The sequence below is a fragment of the Maylandia zebra genome, linkage group LG22 (genome assembly GCF_041146795.1).
Source record: "Maylandia zebra isolate NMK-2024a linkage group LG22, Mzebra_GT3a, whole genome shotgun sequence".
Taxonomy (NCBI): Eukaryota; Metazoa; Chordata; class Actinopteri; order Cichliformes; family Cichlidae; genus Maylandia; species Maylandia zebra.
The window spans coordinates 15,030,753-15,049,293 of record NC_135187.1 but is presented as its reverse complement, the minus strand read 5'-3'; the positions used below and the strand labels follow the sequence as shown (position 1 = coordinate 15,049,293).

The following is an 18,541-nucleotide window of genomic DNA, read 5'->3' as shown; positions in this document are numbered from 1 at the left end:
ATTCTCTCTATGTGGTTTTTCCTTCATTTTTATGTCTCTTTCAGTGCTTATGAATACAGATTAAGTGCAGCTGGAAATATCTTCTACCAAATATAATGGATATATCTAATATTTCACAAATATGAACCTTATGGTATTATTCTTTTGTGCTTTTGAGTATTCTTATGGTTCTTGGTTCTCATCTTGTAATCTTAGTCCTTCTATCTTGCTCTCTGTCCGTCTGTCCCTCTCCCCTGGCTCAGTCAAATCTCTGTTTGTTTACCCTTTTCTTGTATCTAGTTGTGTGTCTTAAGTATGGGTTTCAGTCCAAAGTAGTGGAAGAAAAGACTGACTGACCAACCAACAAACCAAAATCCATTTCCAGAAGCATGCTGTTAAGGTGCTGTTAGTGTGGCTAAAAGCAAGGAAAAATAGCTCTTTTAAAGCACCAGTGCACTGTAGCATCTGTTAACATTTGTTATGTCAAGCTGAGCCTTGAGCACACATGGACCAGAAGTAATTGCTGTTGTGTGCTCATATTCATAAATCATACACTCCTTTTCAACTCATTTGTTTGAAACATGACATAAATGATAAACGCATCTGTATTCTTTCTAAAAAAAAATGTTTCATACAATTATTTTTATGACAAGGCAGTTTATTACTTAAGTATTCATTCACCTACTTATTGTGATTTACTGTAGATATTAATGCACTATAGCCTATGTTATAGTACTGGCCTCCATTTATTGTCACTGTGATGCTCCATCTCTGGCAATTCAAACGGTTGTGCAATGTGCAAATAAAACAGTTCTCATATGGATTTCATAAATGTGAAGTACACACACATAGACAGTAGCTATTATAGTGAGGAAGCATTCTTTAAGGTCCACTGGATTTTAGAATTAGTACAATAAGTGAAACAAAGCTAATATAACAAAAATCAATACCTTTAGTAGCAATAGGAGAAAATCAATCACCTTTAATAAAAGCTCATTTGTCTTCACAGTTAAAATACTGTCGGCAGATGGTAGCCAGATGCAGTCAATGGGAGCTTCCATATGGCAGATAATGGTCTAAGTTTCACTGTTAAGGAGTTTATTGGATTCCAGTAAAAGCATCTGAGAGTTAGTCATGCTAAATTTAGACTAGAGCTAAAAATAATGTGGTGCTGGAGCTTGGGTGGATTATAGTTAGTAAATGATGCATTATGGATTTTAGATTTAGCAGCAAATCTGGCAAAGGAAGATAGAATTTAAAACCATATTAGAAGTTACCTTGATAACACCTACAAAGTACACATTACTAATGTGCCAGTTTGCATAATTAGGACAACTACTCATGAGCATATGGCAAACTCGTGTTTGCCATATGCTCATGTGATGTCTTGTGTACACTGCGTAGTATTGGGTGTCACAAATCTCAGTGTTTGACCATAATTGTTGTGTTAGCTGTGACAATTTATTTGCAGAAAATAGTGTGGTAGTACCTTCACTTCCATGTACCCAAAGTGGTGCCCACTAAGGGAAAGTGTGCAGCATTGCACACACAACCTTTGGACCATTGGGAGTAAACCTTCTACCTACATTGAACTGCATAAAGTCACACTTCTCAATTTCAACCACTTCTGAATGTGAATAGTGAGTGCAAGTAAATAAGCATCTGATTTAAGACACTGGTGCATATCAGTTAAATATCAGCATGATATAAGTGTCTCTGTGAACATGCTCGGATAGTTGTTCATATCAGAGTCCTGATGGCTCAGTCATATTACAGTAAAAATAGGATGACTAACTCTTTGCAACTAGGAAAAAATGTTGTTTGCCCACTGATTACATTTCAATAAGGGGAGATCATTTGGAAGAATTGAAGATGATTTATTGTGATAGAGAAATTAATTAATGTATTTGGCAATTAGACTCTGATGACCCATCATAGCAGAATGAAATCCCAGCAATGATAGGATTTAGGACTGGATCCCGAGGATTCTAGATGTGGTGGTGAAGATGAAAACTGAGGGATGGATGAAGCCCTGAGTAACTCAGGTGAGGTGGAGATGGAACCAGGTGGGTTGCACAAATAAGAGTCTGAAAGGGAGAATGACAGAGAGCACAGATTTTAAACCACCAAGTGGACGCTGACTGGCTCAAAAAGGCAGACAAGAATATGACTGGACTAGAGAAATGATGTCAGCACTGAGATTGTCTGAGTGGCAAAGCAATACTTATGTAAAGAACAGGCTTGCAGCCGAAAAACCGGGAAAGGAGCCATAAGCTTAATTTAATTTTTGTTTATTTATTTTGCTGTACTTGCAGCAAACAACTAGTCACAGAGAGGTTTAGCATGCAACACCCTCAAACTCTGTGTTGAGGCAAATGTTTGCAAACAACTGCCATTTATAAATAACAGTAACAATAAGTAACAATAAGTCAAAATCACTCTCTTAGCACAACTAGTTGCCGACTGGTTGTCAATTGGTTGTCAGCCTGTGAAATTTCTATATAAAAGCAAGGTTGCTGAGAGCTTACATGCCATTTTGCAGACAAATGACCATCCTGCAGCAACAAATATGTCAGTATTTGTTGAGGAATTTCTGAAATTTTCTTTCTACTCTATGATGGTTAGATAAATTTGAATTTCCGTGTATGTAGATGGAAGCAAATTTTTGATTTTCACAGATTTCTTAGTTAACTACTATATTATCACAAGCAGTAGTCCTTTTTGGGGGAAATAACCTGATCAGTCTGTAAAAATTACAGAATATGAGGATATGCCTCAGAATGACTGCAGTCTTTTAGGTACGCACATGTTTATGTGTATGCATGCTTAACTCAGGCAAATGTTCTTCTTAATCGATTTATGTCCATGGTGGCAGCACCTCATTACAATTCACTGTACATTTACTCTGACTTTAAGTGCTTACAGTCTACACAACACAAGCACTGTTCTTGTGGTTATGGTAAAAGAAATGTTATTGCATCATGATTTTTTACAAAGAGTATTTTATAATGAGTTTCCAACATTTCTGTTGTTATTTAAATTATTTCAGACAACACAACTAGCAGAGCAACAAATAGTAGTGCATCCATTACAGTATGTGTTTGTTACTTCGATAATACAACATGCTGTTAAACCCTATTACTGTCAGAATCCTTCTAAGGTTAAAAATGTTTTTTATGTCCAAAATCCTTGAGGCAAATTACAAATCCTCTGCTTTTGTTTTTTGTTTGCTTGTTTGTTTTTTTGTTTTTTGAGCAAAGACATTCACAAGCATTGTGGACACATGCACAAATTCTGCATCCTTGTTGTCAAGGTTAAAGACATTGCACTGACATCAGCTTCTGTGATTGGGAGTGAGATCCAGTTTGAACAGTAAAAAAAATTACACACATACACAAACAGAGCTGAGATTTTGACCTCTGCAGAGACGCCATGGGGTAAAAAGAAAAAAAAAAAAAGCAAGAGGGCTTTGTAGACGATAATCAGCTGCAGTTTTTAAAACTGCAGGCAAATCAAATTGATTAATGTTTTATAAAAACTAATTAACTGTTTACTTGGAAATGAATGCACTGGGGCCAAAGACAATATTTATTCAACTTTTACTATATTTTTTTAGCGAACATGTTCTCACTGGGCTCAAGCTGTTTCTTTACATGACTGATGATTTGTCAATTGGCTAATCTCACCATGTCATATCACTCTAAAGATAATCGTGATGGGGAATAGGTTTTTTTTTATAGTGTGCTCTTTAAAGGGTCATTGCAACTCATTTATAGATAAAGCTCAGTGTGGACATTGTGAGACACAGTATTCAGCCCTCTTAAGGATACATAAGCTTTGCTAAAATCCTTCCATCTTATCACTGGCTCAGAGACTACTGAAATCAGTGTTACAAACTTAGGTCATAGTCTTTGAAGGGCATGGGGACTTACCTATGAGGAGTGTATAAAAAGAAACTATGAGCAAGTTACAGCTTGCTAAGTTGGACCACTTTTGCCTTCTGAAATGCTTTAATTCTTCATGACACAGATTCAACAGGTGGCTGGAAAGAACATGATAGCATCACAGAGTTGCTGCAGGTTTGATGAAAATCAACAATGTAAATTTGCTGTTCCCAAAGGTGCTCTTCTGGATTGAGATCTGGTGACTGTGCTGGCCATTTGAGCACAGTGAACTCATCGTTACCTTCAAGAAGCCAGTTTGAGATCATTTGAGCTATGTGGCGTGAGGCACTGTCCTGTCCATCAGAAGATGGGTACACTGTAGTCATAAAGGGATCAACATGTTCTGTAATAATAGTCAGGGAGGCTGCGGTGTTTAAACAATTCTCAGTTGGTCCTACGACAGACTATTCTTCGCACCATTACACCAACACCATATTGAACTAACTATACTAAGCAGGATGGATCTATGCTCTCATGTCTTCACCAAATTCTGACCCTGCCATGTGACTCTCACAGAGGAATCAAGACTCATTACAAAAGGCAACGTTTTTCTAATCTTCTAGTTTTGGTGAGCCTGTGTGAACTGTAGCCTTAGTTTGCTGTTCTTAGTTGACAGAAGGGGAATCTGCTGCTGTAGTCGGAAATACTGTAGTGCCAGACAAAATAGATTATTTATGGAAAAATTCTATATGGGAATAGAAATTCTTTATGATTAAAAACAGAAAATTCCTGTAAAATAAACACCAAAATCCAAAGTCCATTTGTCATGCTTTACCTGGTTCTTTGAACTTGCTGCTGGCTATGTTTCCTTGCTGTGTCTTTATTGATTTAAAAGTTAACTGCTGTTGATATTGTAAAATGAGGTGACTCTGCTATATGAATAAAACTGAATTAAACAGAACTAAAAAAAAGATTCAAAAATTATAGAAATTCTATTGATCGTATTTTTAATGACTCTGGACTGTAAAGGTATTTAATAAATATTGTTTAAACTAAGATATCTGAAGACTAAAATAAAATAAAATTTCTATCTTCTATTATTCTTTTCTGTAATTTTACCAATTTGATCAGTAATATTAAGGAATATACAACTAATAAAAAATCTTCCATTGGTGAAATTAATTATAATTACTTCAGTTTACTAATACTTCAACATGACATATACTCATTAAAAAAATATATAAAATCTTTAAAACTTTGTGGGGAGTAAAAACTTCTATAATTACATAACAATGGACAATCAAATCTATATAAATTACTGAAACTTCTCTGCTCTATTTAAAATGTTTAAATATTTGTATGTACAGCATAAAAAAGTGGATATTTGTGAAATTTGATTCAATTTTATTCTTTTTATAAGGAAAAATACAATTTATGAATCAAAAAAGTAAGTAAATTAAAATAAATTTCATGTTTATTTACAGTTATGGGCATTTTACACTAGACATGTTGATTAAGAACCAATTTTTGGGAATTTTTTATGATCTGTATCAAAACTTTTTTTTTAACAGTAAACAGAACTGTTGCTCATTGGATGTTTTTTCTTTTTCTCTTATTCTGTGTAAACTGATGTGTGGGAAAGTCCCAGTACATCAGAAGTTTACGAAATAGTCATCTGATACCAAAACAAAGTCACTTAAATTACATTTATTCCCCATTAGGATCCCAGTTTGAACTTCAATTCGTTGTCTTGAGATGCCTAAATGCACTGAGTTGTCGTCATGTGATCGGCTGATTAGATATTTGTGTTACTGTAAATAGTTCAGCAGGTGTACCTAATAAAGTTCCAGTGTTTTTATGTCTGATTCAGCCTAATGGCATGATGACTAAAGGCTATCATAATGATCAGGGGGGGGGGGGGGGGGGGGGGGGAGAAGGAGAAAACAAACAGAATTGTTTTTAAAGTATTTTTTTATTTAGGAAGTGAAACAAAATGCCCAGTGTTGTCTTTGTGCTTTACATGGTTTCAAACCGGCCATTTGAGGTCTCTAAAAAAAAAACCTCAGAGGAAGAATTCAAAACAAAGCAGGAAGCTCCAAACGAATTCATCATTCTCCCCTTCATCATTATCATCATCACTGCCAACATCATCATCATCATCATCATCATCATCATCATCACTCGTTACAGTTCTGTAGAAATAATCAGACTCCAAAGTCACATCAGTGCTTATTTACAAGGCCTCTTGCTGCAAAATAGTTAGGTTTTTATTTACTCTAAAAAAGGTGTGGTGTAGATGCGTTCACAAATATATTAAGAAAAATGACACAGCACATACTGAAAGTGTCATTTTTAACAGTATTTTGTGGTGTAGGACAACAGCCTGTGTTACATCGGCATATTTGTTGCCGTTTCTATCTTTGAATCATTGTAGTAGAAAAATGAGAAAGAGGTTATTTCTACATACAAGGCATCGTCTACCTGAATCTAAACTCTTTCATTGTGCTACTATCTTTGAAAGAAAAGGTTTTAGGTTATAATTCATAAGAGGAAGTGCTTTTATATAAGAATAGGTAAACTAGCTTGTGGCTATAGTAGGCTACAGTAGTTCATAGTAGAATCTAAGTGTTCGGCGATGCACTCTGGTGCTGAAATATTGACCAAATGTCTCCTCTTCGTTCTCAACAAAAGTCTGAATCACATCGAGAACTGCCACATTAAATTCACAACAGCCAGAGATGATGAAAAGAAAAACAACCTGAAATCAGGAAGAGCCTTTGAGTCTTCAAATGGAGTTTGGTGTTTTCATGTAAAGCCCTCGAGCAAAACTGATCTTCTGATTGGATTTTAAAAAAAATACTGAGAAGAGAGCACAATAATTGTGACCAACTTATAGGAAGAAACTCTGGCTGTGTTCAAGGACTAGTGAGGATCAAAGAGAAGCCGGTTCAGCAGCACAGCTGTTGTTTCACATCTTAAACAATTCCAATATGCTACCAAGGCAGAAGAGTGGCCACAGTTTTAACTGTTCAGGGTTTGCGTTTCGTCCATGTTTCAGCACCAGAGGTCTACAGCAGTACCTTCTACTCTCTACGATATTTTAGAATAATAATACGAGGCAGGCAGTGCATAAACCATGTACAAAAAGACCCATCCCGACCCAACCCAGAGCCCTCTGTCTAAAGGAGTAGAACCACCTGTGTGAACCCCTGGAAGCCCCAGCAGCTGCTAATACTCATACAGACACAACTGTCTATAAGATTATAATGATACCAATATAAAATTGTAACTAGGAGGCAACGTTTTCCACACTGTGTACCAAAGCAGCTGAGTTTGAAAAACAGACTCCCTGCTCACTCCAATTTGGTCTTTCTGACCGGCTGTCACAGCGGCGTCACAGTCCCTGTAAATTTAGAGCTCCAAACCCAACCCGCCATTATTTAACACTAACTTGGTTCGCTAACTCCCTGAAATGTCATTTCTCGTAACTACATAGAATAGTGGCATTTGAAGAAAAAAAAAAAATCAAGATGTTACAAGCAGTTATGACTCACGTGTCTTCAAAAATATCATGCATTATTGCTCTATCGGATATCAACGAAATATTGTCCAAGACAGAAATTTGTTCGGTTTTGCCTGTTATCTAAGAGGTTTGGAAAAATATCCAAAAAAGATTCATAAAATTGGCATAGATTCCATTATTAGGCTATTATTTTTTTCCTCTCTTTTTTTTTTTTGCATGCATTAGTTTAAATAATTAAAGTGGCTGACAAAAGTAAAAAGATATTCATTAATTAGAAAGTGTCAAATGCTTTGGCATATTTGTAACAAAAAAAAAACAAAGTAAAGTGCAAATCCATACAAATGTAAATGCATATGTAAATAAATGCATAAATACATAAATCATAAATAGACACATCTTTTTAAAAAAAAGATAAAAACCTCAAAGATGAATGCTGTGCTTCTTGATGCAACTAAACTATTATACAACACTGGAAAAAGGTTTGACCTTTTTGAGGAAATCCAGGACATTTTTAATGTCTCCATCCCCATCCAACACTGACAAATTAAAAAAAAAAAAAAATAATAATAATAACATCAGATTTAGGTTATAGCAAAACTGTTAAGGAATACCCTGGTGGCTCAGTGGGAGTTTTTAGCCATCTGATCCTGAACTGGAACTCATAACGGTCCACTGTTTGCGGTTAAGTAAGCGCATATCCCAACATTACTTAGAAGTAAAGAAAAGAGCTCTTTTGTCCACGGTTTTAAAAATACGTCATTTCTCACCACACAGGTGTACTGCCTGTACTACCACATTGTGACAGGTGTGTCTTTTCTTCACAATTCATTGTGGTAATGTCAGAAGCCACGTATACAGACACTGTATACTGCGGGTGTCCGGTTGTATAAATAAATATCATTACAAGTATCTTGTTTACTTGCACAGGAGAAACGCTGTGTGCTTTCCTTGTTTTGATGCTTTATCTTTGTAAGCTCAGTCCAAGGTCGGTCTCAGTAAAAGCAGGACACCACATGTATCCTTAGATTATGAAGGTCTGTTTTTAGAAACGCATAAAACTTGAAAGCTCATTGAATCTCACTGGAAGAAAACCGATGATGTGATTCATGCTTGGAGATTGGAGATGAGTTGTGCTTTAGTGTCATTTCCTGGTGGATTGGGAAAACAAAAAAAATAACACAATGCTGAGGGTAGATATGGACATAAATAGATCTAGGTATCTTCAAAAATGATGAGCTAGATGTGCTGTGCTTTATTTATCTTCACAGATATTTCAAAAAGCCTCAACGGGAAGTAACTTATCGACGCAGGTGACAGTCTAAATTAGGCATTGAAAACTTTTCACTCCACTCTCAGATGAGGGAAGATAAAACAAAGGAGAGATTGGAGGGTTCTTGATAGGAACGGATGCCTTCAATCTATTTTTGTCATATACCTCGTGATTCTTGCAGAGAAAACACTCCTACCTTGTTACACTCAGATTCTGCTTTTTGGGGGAAAGAAATAAAAGTAGGGAATGAGGCCAGGAAAATTGCATGTAAACAAATTAAAACCACCCCAGTCATTCTCCCAGGGAGCTCAGAGGGGAGAACGCCCCCTTGAAACACGCCGACTCATAGTGCTTGTTCAGGTAACTCTTGAGTGCAAACGTCTTGTTGCATCGTTTGCACTTATAGTGCTTGAAGGCTGAGTGTGTCTGCATGTGAGCACGCAGGTTAGACCGGTCAGCAAACGCTTTGCCACAGTGCGCACACCCAAACGGCTTCTCCCCCGTGTGCGAGCGCATGTGGCCCTGCAGCAGCCACGGCCGGCTGAACGCTTTGCCGCACACGTCGCACTTGTGCTTGAGGTCGTGGGTCAGGAGGTGCATGGCCATCGCTGGCATGGAGACGTACACTTTCCCACATGTGGGGCACTTCTTAGCCATCTTGCTGTCTATGCTCCTGTGCGTCTGCTTGTGCCGGCTCAGGTTGGAGGATGTGGCGTAGGTTTTACCACACTCACTGCAGGTGTGCCTCTGGGCAGTTCCCCTCAGGGTTCCCGTGGTTTTCCTTCGTGATCGTCCGTCCATGATGAAAAACGCATCCACGCTGTATCCTTCACTCACAGCTGTGTCGCCGTTGATGTATCCCCCGGCTGATGACGAAACTTCGGACCGGGGACTGTCTGGCTGGTCCGAATCGCCATGGATATCACCATGGATGCCAGAATATGTGTTGTTGATGCGGCCATAGATGACCGATGAGTGGCTCGGGGAGGGTACTTTAGAGATGACTGATGAATCGCTTCCAACCACATCGTCGTAAGGATTAGGACTCAGATAATCACTGACGTAGCCTGAAGAGACAAAGAAAGAGGTAAGTCATCGTGGCAGGAGGATTGATTGGCTTGGAAATCTACACGAGTGACTGCTACAAAGCTTAAACAGAGTCAAAAGGGATATTTGAGTGCTGGCAAACCTGTCTCTAACAAAAACCTAAAGGGGCAGTTCACCACAAAATTTAAATTAAGCTTTTTCTACACTTTAGTGTTGCTTATCCACACAAATGGCTTGAGTGTGAGTTTTCCAGTTTGAGACACTGACTGTAAAACCGTCTGCTTCCTCTTGGACAACATCATACTGTTCTCGTTGTCTTGGAGCAACTTTGACCACATAATTTCCTTTGGGATTAATAAAGTATTCTGATGATGATTAATGATTCTTTCCAGAACCTGACTCGTCAAAACACTAACAAACATTGCATTACATAGGAACTGTTTTTCTCCTTCTACTGTTTTAATCCATGAACCAAAAGAGGCAGCCAGCTAACATTTCTTCTTTTATTCTAGAATGACACATCTGAGATTGGTAAAAGGAAAATAGTTCTTTTTTGAGTTACTAGAAAATATTTTCTCATACAAAACTTTTTCCCAAATGTATGACTGCGTATTATGTTGCTTCAAATGTTAATCATTTTGCACCTTTTAGGTCAAAAGTGCAGAGCACAAAAATGGAAGAGATTAATATTAAGTGCCAAGTTCGTCCAACTATCCACCATGTTGTTGCAATTAGTTATAAAAAGAAAGCACCTGAGTGGTAGAAATACAAGATATGGTTCGAGTATCTATTATAGCACTCGTTACGATACTACTCAAGACCCTGAGGGCTCTGTAGAACCTATCACTACTAAGAAAATTGTTTGTTTTTTTTAACTTGTATTGTATAACAGCAGGCCTCAATCACACTCGTTCATCAAAGTTCATTCATTATTAACATTTTGTCTCCAGACTACATTACATTACTGATCACACCCTGGCATCTCTAGTTTCTAAATATCAATCATACCACAATAAGGATCACATGAACCACATTCACCATGTGTTCTGCACTCCCATTATGCCCAGTATCCATAAAAGACCAAAAGGTTTCCGAGTCGATTCGAAAGAAATACCTTCACATCGGTTTTTGGAGGTGATGCAAAGCAAATGAAGGAAAAGAGAAGGAGACAGTTGTGGTATTCATAGTGGCAGTAAAATGCTTCTCAGTCCTTACAAGCAAGGAGGAGACACTTTCCCCTCAGTGGGAAATCTTTATTTTTCATTGGAGGGCTCAGTGAGCACACTTGCTCCTCATCAGCTGCACCTTTTCTGACAGGTCTGAAGCTGCACACAGTCACACCTCAGGGCTGTCAAAACCTCAACTGCTGTACAAAGAGCATCTCTATTACAGCAGCTGGGTGTGTGTGTGTGTGGGGGGGGGGGGGGGGGGGGGGCGTCCAGTGCATTACTCAGTGGGCGCAGTGACACTGACAGTCTCCGTCTTGAGGGAAATCGGGAAGTACACTTCACCGAGACTCACAAATTCCAAAGCAACCTGCATATTTGTGCACAACCCCTGACAAATCTGGTGAATTATTTGATGCCGCGTTATGATGCCAGCTGCTTCATTATTTCTATTATTGGCACTCAACAGGCTAAACTGTAACAGACACAAGGAGAGACTGGTAGCTAATAACCCATGGCCGCAACTCCTGTGGATTTATGCCGATCAATAGCTCTCCATTTCAATTAGCACTCTGTGAGCATTAAGACACAGACAGCAGAGGAGATACTATTGCTGGTAATATAATTTCATGATGCAGTTCTGAGAAAGGCTCAGATGTTTGTCGATAATGTGATGAGAACAACAGACAGAGGGTAGAAGGGTAGAGAAAGGGGAGTCATATTAAGGTGAGGAAGAGAGGGAGGGAGGAAGTAAGAAAAACCTAGCGGGGAGAAAGTAATGCTACGTTAAATGTGGTGATGGTGGTTGGGTGGTTTGGCAGTCCTGTACACAGCGCTCATGCTAATTTAACATTTTCGAATTTAATTAAGACCAAGTAATAGAGAGAGAAAATAGAGGGAAAGCGAGAGGGGGGGAGAAGAGGTGTGGAGTGGAGAGAGAAAATCATGAATCATAAATATTCAATCATTGCACTCTGGAAGGAAGTACTGTGTTTGTGTGTGTGCCCGTGTGTGTGTGTGTGTGTGTGTGTGTCTTGTTTTATAGAGCATGAGTAAAGTTTTGAAACATGACCAAGTGCTCAGTTTGGACCCTTATAACCAGGTATGTTGACTAAGAGCAGCTGGAGTCTTGGAGATGTTGTAGAGAGTCGTAATCACTCAAACTGACAGTTTCCAGTCCTGCTACAGTCCTGGACCATAGTGGATACTCAGCAGCTGCACTGGAGGTGGTATAGCCTTGCAAGCTGCTGCAGATAAACCACCTACATCTGCTTCCCTCCCTTCTCTAACCTTGCCCTGACTCACCAGTGGCACATGCCACACCGGTGGGCATGGAGCCGCTGCAGGTGGGGAAAAGTGCAATATGTGAAACTAAAGTAAATTAAGGTCCACTATAGTCAAAAGAAGATTGATTTCTCCATCTGTAGTAATTTATATTTGGCAGCACAGCTCTGTTCTGGGACCTCACCACACTTCCATGTGCAAATATGGAAAGATGGAGGTGGGGAGAGCAGCAGCAAGACAGCAGCATACAGAACAGAGCAAGTGTCAGTTACAACAGATGTGATAAGAATTAAATTAGACGGTGGGTTTCAAAGTGGCTTGCAGATGTGCCACAACTGAGGTCTAAAGTATCATCGGCAAAGGGCCTTGAAGAAGACGTTCTCCCAAGTGTTGGCAATCAGGGAACAAAGTAAATAATCTGATGCGCATCAGAAACACTTTAGATATTTTTCCAGAAGGTCAGTTTTGCCTTAGACCTCAGAGGGTTAAATAACAACCTATGTGGGATAACCAGCTGGATGTGTAGTAGAGCAGAGTTTCGTCATCAGTTAATGTGTGCTGGCACTGAGATCACCTGATCTGCCGGGACTGCCTGCTAAGTTTTGTTGATGCTATCCTGCTGACCTTTATTCCACTAAAATTTACACTTTCAGTGGTTAATGATTGCTTTGAGAACGGTTTGTGGGGTTTATACACAGACGTCTTCTTCTGATAGGGGCAGTGGCAGAAGAAGTTTGAGAACCGCTGCTCTGATCAACATTGCGTTAGCAAAGATGGCACCAAATTCCAAACTCTTACTGCACAAAATGCTGTCTAGGATTTAGCGAAAAATGATGATACCGTCAGATTTTCTGAAACAGCATACTAATCCATGGTCGTGACCTGCTGGATAAGCAAGACATGGAAAGCCAATTTAGAGTCTATGATGAAAAGGGTTCATCTTTCTGGGGACAAAAAGATGGTGTTCAGTGACTGTTATCTCAATGCATCGTATAACTAATTATTTCTTGGCCACCACAGAGGGTAAATTGTCCTGCTGGTGATGTAGGGAACTATATGATCTATGACTAATTAGCAGAAATCTTTGGTCCTGCGTCCAAGGAAAGAAAGTTTGGGAGGGAGACAGACTGAAAAAGAAGTCTTTTCAAGTGAGCAAAATAACCCTATCCATTATCTACATTATCTTTGACTATTCTGTGAGTACCATATCACCTCTCCTTCACCTGTACTAACAGCCAGACTGAGCCATGCATATGTGACTGACAGGCAGAAACAAAAACAAAGCTCGCTGTCTGGTTCTAGGATACTTTTTTCTCACACAGAACCTTTTTGCACGATCCCTGCCAATTAAACATGACCATTCCCTTTCATCCCTTTTCATTTAAAGCGCTCTGACTGTGACTGTTGCTGTTGCTGCGCATCTCGGCATCAGTGTACTGTCTCTATTTGTTTTTTTGTCTCTCTCTGTCTGAGTATCTGTCTCGCTGTGTCAACTCCGTATTCATTTCAAAGTACTTTAGCAGCATTAGAGCTGATAGCTGTTCTAAATGCTTATTAAAGATTAAATACTCTGCCAAACTAGAGCCATCCCACTTTCATGTGTCTTTGAAATACCGAGAATTAGGAATGGAAAGAAAAAGAAATGGAGAGGGAGAAAGGCTGCAAGCTACAATTTAATTTTTGATCCAAACCAGCAGTAACTGACGCACACTTGTGTGCTTTGGACACTTGTAGGTCACTGACTGCTTCCTGTCTGTGTGTGTGTGTGTATGTGTGTGGGTAATGCTGTGCACTCAGCTGTGCAAGCTGCCTGGGAAATGTGCCGAGTTGACAGAAACAGTAGAGTGCGTGCGTGTGTGTGTGTGTGTGTGTGTGTGTGTGTGTGTGTGTGTGTGTGTGTGTGTGTGTGTGTGTGTGTGTGTGTGTGTGTGTGTGTGTGTGTGTGTGTGCAACAAGCTGTATTTGCTTCAGTCAAAGTGTTGTTATATTTATAACAAGGGATAGCTTCCCTAGTCTGTACATGCTTGCCACAATGCTACTGCTGCTGCCTCTGCTGCATGTTTCTGGTTTCAGATCATCAGAACGCTTGGGATCTCTTCATCTTACATTTGACCTTGGCACAATGCGAAAACCAGCAGGCTGCACTAACTCCATTACACGCTTGTCCCCGTGCAGTGACGGTGATTTATTTTTTTTTTTAGCTCTTTAAAGCTGCAGTCATTCTTTTTTGGCCACTAGAGGGCAGAATAAAGCAGACACACAACCCAGGCAAATTATTGACCTATAAGGGTGTTATGTGTTTTTCTAGCAAAATCTGCCACTTTATTTGCTTTACATTACTGGATGCTGAACAATGACTCTCAAAACATAAATCAAAACAATAAGCTAAAGGGGGCCAAAGGGGGATAAATGAAGCAAAAAAACACATAGCAATTTTACTCTGGGGATTTGTGACCCATTTACATAGCATATAGTAATTTTATCCAGTATCGTATCTTTAATGTCAAGGGCATATTGACATAGATAAAAGCTCCCATCTCTGTTAAAGTGCATATGGCATGTTTTCTGTGGTTTTGCTTCCGAGATTATCAGACCAAAGCAAATGCATGACTTCTGAGTAGAAATGCTAGGTAAGTATTCCTTTTGTAAAAGATTTCCACACTTTTCCACTGAATATTTGACCCAAATACTGCCCTTTTCATTGACTTTGTATCGTATTTTCCCCGTGTACCCCAGATTATACAGTGCGTGGGAACCATTGGCAGCCAGTGTAGCTGGGCATGATTGCAGAAATCTTTGAAGGTGACTCACAGGTGCTGGAGAGAAGGCTGATTTGAATAATATAATTGGCAACAGAACAACGGTGTATCCCAATGTATGTGTGCTGCTGACATAATGCATTAACATAATCATTTAGCATGGTTTTCTGCAATGATCCTGCGCTCACTGGCTCCCTGTTGCTTCCGCCACAGTCTTTGTATGCTCCTTCGGGAAAAATGTATTTTTCTGCACTAACATGTTAATGTCAGCAACTGTTCAGAGCTGGATGTGTGTGTTTTAATGCTTTGTGTAAGAGTAAAGGCAGGGGGAGATGCGAAATCCTACAGGTACATTTAAAAACTATAACAGGTTGTAGAGGGAGTGCAAAGCAAACCTGAAATTCCATTAAGCATTCTCTCCTGTTTTCTTTAAATTATCTTTTATTCCAGATGTGACTTCCTTTCCTTGAGCATTAAAAACCATAAATAATACAGAGCAATTCAGCCTCATGAAGTGCCTATATAGAAAGCTCTTAACCTCCGACCTGACTGCAGTCAGATCCAATGTGCATCGCACATATATTACCTTATATGACCTATTTTGTATTATTATTAAACCGTCTCTTTTATTGCCCCAAGTCTCAAGAGGTTCTTATCAGACTGAGAGTGTAGGTTTCCTCTCATTTGTTTCTCTACATAAGACTATTTCATGGAACCAGAGCATTTCACCGAGTATAATTACAGTGTTGGAAATGGTATATTTTTGGGGGGGCTATGACCGAAGTTTGACCCTGTAATTCCCTTCTCCTCTTCCTTCTGAAACAGTCATGACTAATGCTTTAAATCTGAGGGTGAAAACATTCTCAGAGGGATGCATGGCAGGCTTTAAATGGGCGCCTGTCTCCGCGCGCGTGTGTGTGTGCTCGGGTGTGTTTGTGTGTGTAGGTGTGTGACTAACCTTTGTCATGATGATGGAATCGCAGACTGAGCTCTTCTCTTCGGCTGTGACCATACGAGCTCTCCAGATCGGCAGCCGAATAGTCGTCCAGCTTGACTTTCTTCACTAAGAAAGACCGAGGCATGATGGCTCCTACACTTGCACGACAAACACACGCTTTTCTATCCAACTTCAGTCTAAACTCACAACCTATCAGCTGATTTTTATTTTAACCGTGTAATTTTATTTATTTACTTTAATTCAGCCACTAAAGCTACGCTTGCTCCCTTCCGTCAAACACCTTGGAAAAGTGGAGACATGGCTTTTAAAGATCAAAGAAACCGAGCTCTCCTCGTGTGCTTCTGCATGTTTACCACACATAATATTAATATTTTTTTTTTATATTTTTTTTTTGCGGTGGTTTGTCAATTATAGGCTATGTCTGCAAGTAATAGCCGGATCTCGTGGAGAAAGCGATCTGTTTTCATCCCATTAACTTGCCACTGGAAGACCTGTGGAGTCCTAAAGGCTGGAAAATAAAAGAATATAAGTCAGTTTCTGTATGGCTGCTCCGTTAAAAACGTCCCTCGTGCCGTGCTTAAATCCGTTGCTTCTAAAAGAAAGATTATGGTCTCGTTCTAACAAACCGCTGGTCTTCAGCACGCGGACAGCTCCCAACAAACACTTCCTAACGTCCAGGCTCGTGCTTTCAGCACCGGACAGCTCCTCCCGTCGCGAGACTCTTCCCCCCCCTCTTTTTTTTGTTTTTTTTTGTTTTACACCGCGTGCCACAGCCAAACCGCTGTTGCCCCTTCAGCTCCAGAGGGAAAGGAGAGGAACAGAAAGGCGAAACGAGCAGTTTTAAGGGGTCTTTCTGCTCAAAAGTAGCAATCCAAACACAGGTGAGTCAACGACTTGACGATTTTTGACCAAAAAACCACCCCAAACAAATAAACAAACATTTGGGTGCCGCTCAAAGAAGCGGGAAGGAGTATGGCAGCAGAGTTGCAGCGCTTGGTTAAAGGTCGGGACAGTTTAGTCCAAGAAACCTCTCGAGACCTTCGCAGGACTTCAAACCCCAGCTCGAATATCACAAACTCAGCCAAAACGTCATCACAGTTCATTTAAAATAAATAAAATATTGCTCAGATTTGTTTTTAAAAACTGCGGCTGGAAGACCAGAACAGCTCTTCTCCGGTCGCTAACTCTTCGTTTCACTCTCTCCCCTCTCTCTTTCCTCCTCTCTCTCTCTCTCTCTCTCTCTCTCTCTCTCTCTCTCTCTCTCTCTCTCTCTCTCTCCCCACTCCTCGCGCGTGCGGAGCTGCGGCTCTCTGTAGTGCACGGGATCAGCTGTTGCGGCTTTATAGGGCGCGAGAAGGAGGGGCCAGGGGCGGTTGGGGTGGGGGGGGGGGGGGGGGGGGGGGGGGGTTGGGGGGTGTGCTGGAGCTAAATTTTATTCATCAGGAGAAGAAAAAGAAAAAAGAAAAAAAAAGAGCATCTTGTCTTGTTGGACCAACAGCAGCGGTGCTCTGTGATAGCCGGGGAGGGTTTTATTTCGATAGTTTCTTGTGCTTGCCCGCTCTCACACTCTGATTATGACAGTGAAAGATGTTTGGATGGATGCAAGGATGGGTGGATTAGTCCATAAACTGGAAAGCAAAGATTGCGTCTATGTAGACAGGAAAGTTTTCTTTTTAATCTGTTACACTGTGTTGTTTCTATAGATAATCTTTTGCTTTTGCATGTTAAGCTCATGACGTATAAAAATGTTATGTTATAAAAAGTTCAGTAACTGTTGCTTTAAGGGGAAACGTTTGTGTGCCCGCCTGATTTGTAGTCCTTCCTAGGGACCGAAAACCATCAAACCAACCGCTCAACGCCAACTTCTAATGTAGCCCCGCACACAGGTCAACGCTTTTACGCTGCGATCAACCAATCAAGCTCCTCTTATGCAAATCAGCGCTTCTCTTGACCAATCAGATCCTAGGCGCATAAATCCATAGTCAGCATCAGCCAATGAGTTTGTTTAATGCAGCTGAGGTGAAGGTGTTTTTACTGAATGGTCTTTCAGAGAGACAGAGAAATAGACGGAGACCACCTTTTTTTAAATATCATGTAAACAGACTTTTCCCTCCAGCTACCAGGCAGCAACAGACTTGCATATATACACATTGTCATGCAAAGCCCTTCCCCATTCATACACACGCAGGCAGCCTGGCAGGAGAGATGATGGTGTATGATGTAATTCAGTGACGTGTGCATTTATGTAAGTTCTCTTTGGTGAGGTCCTTGGAGTTAACCTATTTTTAAAGTTCATTGATAAATGTTTAAAGGAGACAGAGAGGGCATGTCCTGTGGGTGTGAAAGAGCGTGTCTATTTTAAAACACAGTACAGTATGTGTAAATATGTGTGGATCAAAGTGCAGCAGCATATTCATCAGTGGCCTCAGGATCTATGCGTTGCATAAAAGAGGTTTCTTGTTCATATGTAAGCTTTTACAACATTAAATACAAAGAGTAATAGCATGTGTCTGACTATGTAATCTGAGGCTCTGAAAGTATGAAGAATTTCTTAAATAAATCACATTTTTAGTAAAAAACTAACCTATGGATGTTGCACTGAATCAAATGAGACTCATCACCCATCTTCTTGTGCAGCTCTCAGCCTCTTTTAGTTTCCATCTCATTGTTT

The 18,541-nt window shown here is 39.9% G+C and overlaps 1 protein-coding gene across 1 annotated transcript; it reads right to left on the bottom strand.

Moving 5' to 3' along the window:
* Window positions 1-5,835: 5,835 nt before the first annotated feature.
* LOC101464776 (transcriptional repressor scratch 1) lies at window positions 5,836-17,165 on the bottom strand. The gene is made up of 2 exons (XM_004549132.5): window positions 15,871-17,165; window positions 5,836-9,723 (listed from the first exon to the last, which is right to left on the bottom strand). Exons 1-2 carry the CDS (start codon window positions 15,992-15,994, stop codon window positions 8,948-8,950), a joined length of 900 nt encoding a protein of 299 aa, XP_004549189.1. The 5' UTR covers window positions 15,995-17,165; the 3' UTR covers window positions 5,836-8,947.
* Window positions 17,166-18,541: the final 1,376 nt, after the last annotated feature.

Bases quoted from the DNA above. Each gene is read 5' to 3' on its own strand.
- LOC101464776 (XM_004549132.5), bottom strand. From the start codon at position 15,994: ATGCCTCGGTCTTTCTTAGTGAAGAAAGTCAAGCTGGACGACTATTCG. The intron at 9,724-15,870 runs GTTAGTCACACA...TTGTCTCTTCAG, and splicing joins ATTCCATCATCATGACAAAG to GCTACGTCAGTGATTATCTG.